The 10115-nt window shown below is 34.3% G+C and overlaps 1 protein-coding gene across 1 annotated transcript in view; it reads left to right on the forward strand.

The window, feature by feature from the left end:
• Window positions 1–9099: 9099 nt before the first annotated feature.
• LOC149527978 (putative phosphatase PSR2) overlaps window positions 9100–10115 on the forward strand; it is a 5160-nt gene continuing 4144 nt past the window's right edge. Inside the window, exon 1 of the mRNA XM_089807962.1 lies at window positions 9100–9127. Within this exon, the coding sequence (XP_089664088.1) occupies window positions 9100–9127 (28 nt within the window). The remainder of the gene's footprint in view (window positions 9128–10115) is intronic.

A 10115-nucleotide genomic window follows, 5' to 3' on the forward strand; every position in this document is an offset into this window, starting at 1 on the left:
GACTACTAAGAACATGAAGGATTTGCTAGGCACATGAATGAATTACTAGGTGAACAAAATGAGCAGGATAACAAGGCAACCTAGGATGCTCCTGCATCAGACAACCGGGGTTGAAAGAAATAATTCTCCTAAATCATTGAGATGTCCCAACCTAAGTTGAATCCAACTCAAATTGAGAAATCCATGAAGCATCTTCAATAGGTCTATTCTTCCACTTCACCAAATATTCATAGTAATCTTTTCCTCTTGTACTCTTGCCAACTCTCTGATCCAATATATGTTCAACATCCTCACTCTATTTCTTAGGATAATCATCTTGTATAACAACTTCATCCTCTGACTCATGATACTTATACAAATTAGCAATGTTAAATATAAGAGATATATCCATGTCATCGGGTAACTCAACTTCATAAGCATTACCACTGTCAAACTTCTTCATTATCTTACAAGGTCCAAATTTATTCATCCTCAACTTGCTATATGTTCCAACTAGGAATCTACCTTTCTTTAGATGAACCATCACCTCATCACCAATTTGAAAATCATGGTGTCTTCTAGACTAATCAGCATTCTTCTTATACTTCTGATTTCTTTGTTCCAACCTCAACTTCACTTCCTTATGCAAGGACTCCATAAAATCAGCAAATTCTTCTCCTGCAGCGCTTTTATTTTCTTCACTAGCAACATCTCTCAAATCTAATATACCTCTAGGATACATTCCAGTAATAATCTCAAAAGGTGTCTTCCCTGTACTCCTATTCACATAATTGTTATATGCAAATAAAGCTTGTGCCAATACCATCTTCCAATTACTCAGTTTATTCCCAACTAAACATCTCAGCAAATTACCCAAGCTTCTATTCACAACCTCTGTCTATCCATCTGTTTGTAGATGGAATGTAGAACAAAACTTCAATTTAGTACCCATTTTCTTCCACAAAGTCTTCCAAAAAAAACCAACAAACTTACTATCTCTATCTGAAATAATGCTTCTTGGTAATCCATGCAATCTCAAAATCTCTTTAAAGAAAAGTTTAGCAACATGCTCAACATCTGATGTCTTCTTACATGGTATGAAATGATCCATCTTAGAAAATTTGTCAACTACAACAAATATAAAATCATACCTCTTCACCATTTTAGGCAATCCAAGAACAAAATCCATACTAATATCAGTCCAAGGTTTCTCGGGAATAGTAATAGGTGTATACAAACCAATATTTTGACTCACTCCCTTTGCAACTTGACAAACTCCACAAATATTTACAAATTTCTAAACATCCTTATACATTTGTGGCCAATAATATTTCTCTTTCAGTAAACTCAATGTCTTATCAATTCCAAAATGTCCAACTAATCCACCACTATGTTTTTCCTTAATCAAATTCAACCTCATAGGACTTCTAGGAATACACAACTGAATACCTTTGAACAACATACCTTCTTGAATGAAATACTCATCATACTTACTTATGTGATCTATCAAATTTTGTGCTCTGCACTCTTTCCATGCCTCAAAAAAATTAGGGTCAACATCATATAACTCTTTCATCTCATCAAAACCAAGAACTTCAACCTTCATTTCAGTCAACAAAGAACATCTTCTACTTAATGCATCAGCAACTTTGTTAGTAACTCCACTCTTATGCTTGATTACAAATGTAAAACTCTACAAATACTCAACCCACTTCATATGTCTTTGATTCAATTTATGTTGACTTCCCAAGTATTGTAAAGCTCTATGATCAGTATACAACACAAACTCTTTAGGCATCAAATAATGTCTCCACTTCTTCAATGCTTGAACAATAGCATAAAACTCTTGATCATACATAGAATATTTCCATTTAGCATCATTCAACTTTTCACTAAAGAAAGCAACAGACTTACCTTCTTGACTTAATACAGCTCCTATTGCATTACCACTTCCATTAGATTCAACTTGAAATGCTTTGTTGAAATTAGGTAAAGCCAATACAGGTGATTCAACAACCTTTTGTTTCAAAGTCTCAAAACTCTTATCAGCTCCATGTGTCCACTTGAATTCCTTTTTATCTCCCCTCATTTTTTTAGTCATAGCATTATAAATATCACTGAAATTCTTTGTAAACTTTCTATAAAAACTAGCCAAACCATGAAATTATCTTACCTCACTTACATTCTTAGGTGTAGGCCATTCCAAAATTACTTTAACCTTCTCAGGATCCATCTTCAAACCATCAGCTGAAATCACAAATCCCAAACACACAATCTCTTCTTGCATAAAATAACACTTTTTTAGATTAATCAACAAATTTTCCTCTTTCAAACTCTACAATACTTGCCTAATATGCTCAAGATGTTCTTCCTTAGTCTTGCTAAATATCAGAATATCATCCAAATAAACAATCACAAACTTACCCAAGAATCTTTTCAGAACTTCATTCATCAACCTCATGAAAATACTAGGTACATTAGTCAAAACAAAAGGCATAACCAACCATTCAAAGAAGTCTTGAAAGAAGTCTTCCATTCATCACCTTCTCTGATTCTAATCTGATGATAGGCACTCTTCAAATCAATCTTGGTAAAATATTTTGCTCCACTCAAATAATCCATTATGTCATCCATTCTTGGCATAGGAAACCTATATTTCATTGTTATCTTGTTAATGGCTCTGGAATCAGTACACATTCTCCATTCTCCATTCTTTTTAGGTGCTAGTACAATAGGTACAACACATGGACTCAAGCTTTCTCTGATCAAACCTTTCTGCAACAATTTGTGCACTTGTCTGTTAAGTTCTTCATTCTCTGCAGGTGTCAATCTATATGGTGCTTTGTTTGGAAAACTAGCACCAGGGATCAAATCCATACAATCACTTATACTTCTTACTGGAGGTAAACCATTAGGAATACCTTTAGTAATAATGCCTTTATACTCATTCAAAAACTCTATAATTTATTTTGGTACTTGGTCAATACTACCACCTGTCACTCGGTCATCACTGACTGGTACTCGGTTAACATTGTTTTCTGGCACTCAGTCTTCATTGACAAAACTTGGTTTTCTTGAAATTATAGCAAAACAAACTTGATTCTTTTTCACTTCTTTTTCAAATTGTTTCCCATTAACTATGCAAATTTTTATAATAGTACAACTAACCTCATCTGGAACTTCAATCAAAGGCAACAATTTTTGTTTCTTCCCATTTACCCAAAGAGTATATTGATTCAATCTTCCATCATGTATAACATATCTATCATATTGCCAAGGTCTACCCAACAAAATATGACAACAATCCATGGGCATAATACCACACAAAACTTCATCAAAGTAATGTCCAATTTTGAACTTCACAAGGCATTGCTCACTTACCAATATCTTATGCTCATCTTTGATCCATGAAACATGATAAGGTTTGGGATGTTTCAGCCTCAGCAACTGCAACTTTGTAACTAGCTCTTCTAATGCCAGATTTGTAGAACTTCCACTGTCAATGATCACTTTACAACATTTCCCAGCCATCTTACATCTTGTCTTGAAAAGACTTCTCCTAAAATAGGTTCCTCATCACTTCCCTTATTGCATAAGGTTCTTCTTACCATTAAATTTTCTCCAACCTCAGGTCCACTTGGTGAACCCTCATCATCCTCTTGAATCATAGCATTTCTGTTACCTTGTCTACTTTTAGAGGATCTACATTCAAAAGATCTATGTCTCTCTTTACGACATCTAAAACAATTACCATGAAATCCACCTCTAGAATAAGAATTACTTCTTCCTTGGTAAGAACTAGTGCCTCCTTAGTAAGAATTACCACTTTTCCATTCAGTCTTTCCTTTATCATCATTCTTCCATTCAAATTTTCCTTTATCCTGCATAGAACTATCAGAGCTGCAACTTTCTCCATAAGATCTACCTCTGCCTCTTTGGAATCTACCACCTCTACCTCTTTCTCTTTGTTCATGCTTCTTTGTTAAGATCTCCTCAGCCTTCAAGGCATACTGGTATGCTTCTTCTACACTTTCCAACTTTACAAAACTTATTTCATCTTGTATTCCAGATCTCATTCCATTAATGTATCTTGCAATTTTCTCAACATCATCATCTACATGTCCAGATCTAATGTCTAGTCTATAAAATTCCTCAGTATAGTCTTTCACAGTCATGTATTTTTTCTTCAAATTTTGCATCTTTCTTAACAAGTTAACATGGTAATCAGCACGAAGGAATTTGTTCTTTACCTTTTTCACTATCTCTGGCCAAGTTCTGATCTTCTCCTTTCCTCTTCTTTGTCTATCATTTTGCAAGTGCTTCCACCATAGAGATGCATGACCTTTCAGCCTAGTGACTGCTATCTTCACCTTTCTATTATCAAGAGTGTTTTCATACTCAAAGAAATTCTCCATATCAGAGATCCAATCCAGCATACCATTGGTATCCAATTTTCCATCATAAGGAACAACTTCTACAATAGGCTTTGAATTCACTCTAGACAATACTCTCAACAATCTTTCCTCATCTTGATCTCCTTCAGGTTCTAGATTATGGTTTGGTGCTACTGCTTCATCATCACTTACATCATCAAGATGTGCTCCTCTCCTCTAGACTGTCTCCACAGCATCTAATCTGATTGCAATTTGTCTCAACTGATCCAATATAGCATTATCAACATTATTTCCTCTACCACGAACCATCTTTACAAATTAGGTTCCTACAAGATCGTAAGTCTTTGCAAGTTATAGGTCAAATCCGTAGATCTTCCACCTTACAACCAAATCCAAATCAGGATTCTACATGATCCAATCTCCACAAGGATGAACCTCAGGCTCTGATACTAACTAACACAGGCAAGGGGTGAATAACTAGGACCAAGGGCTCCCCTAGCTATCCAAACCACCCTGCAAGAGTTAACACAATGGAAGCAAACACAAATGGACAACAACCAAAGGAGGAGAAGATGAAAATACTTCTATTGATTCATCAAAATATCTTCATACATGCCTAGCTGTGAGGCCTTCTTGGTTACGGCCAATTTAATACATTTAGTCACAAAGATCCAATAGCAAATTCACAATTTTAGATCTGCTCCCTCAAAAAACTTCTTTCCAAAAAGCTTACTTAGCTCTAAGCCTAAACTCTCTATTTATACTTGCCAAAATGGCTTATAGAACATTCTAGAACATTACATAAGAGGAAGGCTGACCCAACAATGGTCTGGACTCATCCCAAGAAAAGATCTTAACATAAATGTCATGAATGAAATAAATCCTGTGAGTTGGCTTGCAAAATCACATCAAAACACTAACACTCAGCATATACTAGGTAACTCAGCACATGAAGAATCACTCAGCATCCACTGGGTAACTTGGCACATGAAGAATCACTTGGCATCCACTGGGTAACTCGGCACATGAAGAATCACTTGACATCCACTGGGTAACTTGGCACATGAAGGAATGCTACAAGAACTCAACACATGAAGGAATTGCTAGGCACATGAAGAACTGCTAGGCACATGAAAGATTGCTAGGCACATGAAGGAACTACTAGGTGACTAGAATGAGCAAGATAACAAAGCAACCCAGGATTCTCCTACATCATAATACAAAGGATTTATTGGCCCTAGAAATTTGGGTGGAGGCCTAATTAGGGGCTCTCCTTATAGCCCTTTTGTGAAGAAATCTTGAAATCGGATACAAACCCATTGCTTTTATCCATTCAAGAATAGTAAAAGTGCTCCAATAACATCTTAGGACATCATAAAAACCTTGGTTGGACTGAGAAGTTCTATGGTACCCTAGTAGATCTATAAAACCTTTGGAGGGATAGTGTTCCTAGAAGAGTAATGGAGTGATGCTACAAGTTTGGATCAGTTAACCTAGTGAGGAGGTTGGGAAAGGTCAAGGGATGTCCTAAGTAGTAAGAGATCCTATAGACCACATAGGTGTAGAGAAAATACCAAGATCCACATATAATATACAAGGTTGCATGGGGAGGGAGGTACTTGGGGTACTTAAGGTACAGGTACAACTATTTTTTATAATAGGGGAGGGGGGTACTTGGGTATGTAAAAATTTATTTTTAATTATACTTTTATATTTATAGAAAACTTTAATTTATGAGTCATGACAATGATTTTTCAAATCAAGAACAATGATAAAGTTTACAAATGTAATGTATTGTTTTCAGTTTCAGATTTGTTAAATGTTTGTAATAATAATTTATGATTCATGTTTAGATGCATAACATAGAAGGTATACTTTAAAAATGAACAAGAAGATCATAAATCATATCACAATGACATATTGCAAATGATAAATTCATGGCTTTAACACTAATAAAATTTATTGTCTATCAATATTGTATCAAAGTTTCAATCTGATTAGGTATTGAATTAAGATTGAAAACAGATAACAGAGAAGGAAAACTTTAAACATGAATAAGATTATAAATCATATGATGATGACATATTGAAAATGATAAAATTGTACTTGAAAAGTGATAAAGTTTATTGTTAATCAATATTCTATCAAATTTTTGAACTAATAAGGTATTGAATTAAGCTTGATAACCAATGAGCTGATACACAAACAAAAAACTGAAAAAAATAATTCAAAAATCTCAATCAAGGTTCTTAGCTATGATGCTCTCCACTAAGTACTCGATACTTGGGATATGTGTACCTGATACTTGGGTACGTGGGTACGAGTAACAGGGGTGTGGGTACAATTACCCATGCAACCTCATAATATATTATGATAACCAATAATGTCATACATGAATGAACATATAATATATTATGATAGCCAATAATGTCATACATGAAAAAACATATAATATAAAATGATAACTAATAATGTCATACATTAACAAACACACAATATATTATGATAACCAATTATGTCATACATGAAAAAACATATCATATATTCACCAATAATGTCATAAGTCTAATAATGTCATGCATCAAATATATGTAATACATCAAATATAAAATGTCATATATACATCAAATGTATATCGAATATGTCCACTAACATAAAATCCAACATGTATGTCCATTTATGCCTATACATGTGTGTCTATCGACTATATCTTCTACTTCCCATGAGGGTAAGGAAAAAAATCTCTAGAGGTCTTCGATCTTTGTGTGGAGGGAGATGATTGGATCTTCCTCACATGCTCACTCGTCCTCTTGTTTAGGCTCTTCTCTAACTCGAGCTGATACAAACAAAGTAGATATGAATCAATAATTATTATAAATTGAAATCAAATATATGTACACAAAAAATTAATTATTTTCTTACCGCCACTAAATAGTCACTCTGCAAGTCCACCTCAAAGGCTCGTTGATGATCGGCTGTAACAAGACCCTACAAAAATTCAATCAATATAATCACTTATAAATAAGATTAGAAATTTTGATACCAACTATTATAAATAACAACTAAAACCAAGAAAATTCATTCACACCTCAGTCAATGGCTCTAAACTAGCCATAGCTATAGCCACTCCATGATCGATGGATTGTCGAAGATGAGGAGGAGTCTCAGATGTCAAGAGCTTCATGTCATACAATACACATTACATGTAACATGAAAAATAAAAAATATATTATCAAATTAATTAAATTAACATGAAACAAATGTACCTCTACAAAGCTCATATCACACCTAAGCTCAGGGTCCCTAGTGAATATCGATGGTCCAGTAAGAGAAGTGATGCACATGCATAATTTTTTTTGTCATTCCATCATATAATTAATTAATAAATATATGTATTAATTTAAATTATTAAATTGATACATACCTTTGGACTTGTCGACGGGGTGAAAAATAGAGTTGGGGGATCTCTACTAGGGCCACCAACACTCTGACCCTAAATTTTGAACAATGTCAATACATGCTAATTAATTAGTCATTCACTATACATATGAAATGTGATCAAATTAGTTTATTATATTTGTAATTTACCTATGCATAAATGCCAAATATCTCATTCAAGAATTGATCAATGACTAGCCCATCATCCATAGTATCTCTAGCATGACTGCCAAATGTGCATAAGGATCTACATGATGTGCACATGTGATCGCGATGCACAGAAGGCTCCTCCTCAACTAATGGACTCATACAATGAATGAGGGTCTATGTCAAAGCATTAATAGTCCCTAGAGTGCTAGCCTCTACATGTTCCTTCACAACTGAAGGAATAATCACATGCTCACCTTGTGGCTTGACAATAAATTCCCTAACTACATTAAGGTCATGACATGCCCTAGCCTCTCAAATGATGACATCCCACCTCTACCCTAAGATTCTAATATATCAAAATAATTGGGGATCTCCCCAAGGACAAATTCACAATACAATTTCCTTAAGAAATACATTGGGACCTCATGATTATTGCATGGAGGGGCATCACAGATCATCCACCATCTATCCCAAAAATTATTTCTAATACCATCACGTATGCACCAATGGATGGGGAAGCATTTATTTGTCTCTCTAACAATATTTTGTTCACCAGGCTTTCTAAACAATGCACAAATGCTACCTTTTGGTATATATATATTTTACATCTTGATATGATAATTTGTTTGCATAATATCTTTTTTGTTCCTCCCTCTTAACGCACCAAATGTCTAACTAACCACTAACAGAAGATACATGGGTCATAATGGACTCAAGGGAGGATGCCAATTGTCCTCTTATTGGATTGGTTAGTCCACAAGCTTTCAACCTACCAATGAGTGCTTGTAATTCATTTTTCCCTCTTTCTATTTCATTTATTATGTTTTCTTATGTGCTAGGAGGAGGTCTTCCAATCAGTGCAGGTTGCAAAATTTCTTGTTCTTGTTATGGAGGATTTTGATTCTCATCTTGTGGAGGGTTTTTCTTTGGATCTTGTTGAGGGTTTTGGTTTTGATCTTGTTGGGTATTTTTTGGTTCATTATTCACATTTCCTAATATGAAACCAATTTTAATCTAAATAAATAAACATATTTAAAGAAAAATTGAAAAAAACTACAAAACAATGCAAAAGCATATAAAACAATGCAAAAATAAGGGTAGAAACCATATGGTGTGATCTTGATCTTGAACTTCGGTGATGAGGAGGCATTTTGAGGAGGCAGATGGTAAAAATCTTCAATTCCTTCAACTCGTGTATGTGCTATGGCTATGAAATCATTGTAAAATGGAGTGAAAATGAAATGGGCAGTGGGTTTGCAGCCCATTTTTAATTTTGTTTTGTTTTAGAAAGTACGTACATGCTATAGCACGTATGCATTTTGTAAAACTAAAAAAAAATAGGTGTCATGTTTTTGGCACCACAACTTGGTCCACTTACCCTATTAGAAAGCCAACTCTTTTGCCATTCGCTAATGTCAACTCATTTGACATTCACTGGGTGCTTTTGAGTAATGGCCTCCTGAATGTCATGTTGGAAGATATTCACCAAGTACTATGAGAAATTACCCCATAAAGTCAACTTATTTGACATTCAACAAGTACTCTATGTAATGGCCTTCTGAACATCAATTTGCATACCATTTCCCATGTACTCAAAGCATTTATAAGGTATGTTCACTCACATTTGCATAATGTGTACCATATAAACATCCACCATGCAAAGTATAATCTATCATGATCTGCATAGAAATTGTAAGATATCCATCATAATAGATTAACTTAAATTGAAGATCATCACCTTTCAATGACTTTTGCAAATACAAGTGATAGTCATTTGGAAGTAGTCACTTCCTCTTGATATACATAGGTAGGCGCATATAGTTTCGAGGAATAGAATTACAATGCTCTTGACTTCTATAATTTTATTGATTATTGGAGAATCCATCATCAATACAATCTACTCCCTTTTAATCAATACATCCAAGATCACTAAAGGTTAACTAAACCATCTCCTCTATCTTCTCTCTCTCTTTCTTTCAATGTTGCATCTATTTGAAATGGAAAACTCCTTTTGAATACCAATCTCCCTTTGAATTTGAAATCAATCTTCCTTTTCCTACAATAACATTATTGGAGGAAAAGATCAAGGCACATAATTCTTATAATAATAATAATACCTTTAATAATTATTCTCAATAATAATAAGAACATTAA

This window comes from Cupressus sempervirens, chromosome 11 (assembly GCF_028749045.1).
Source record: "Cupressus sempervirens isolate cs-2001-9-10 chromosome 11, ASM2874904v1, whole genome shotgun sequence".
Classification (NCBI taxonomy): Eukaryota; Viridiplantae; Streptophyta; class Pinopsida; order Cupressales; family Cupressaceae; genus Cupressus; species Cupressus sempervirens.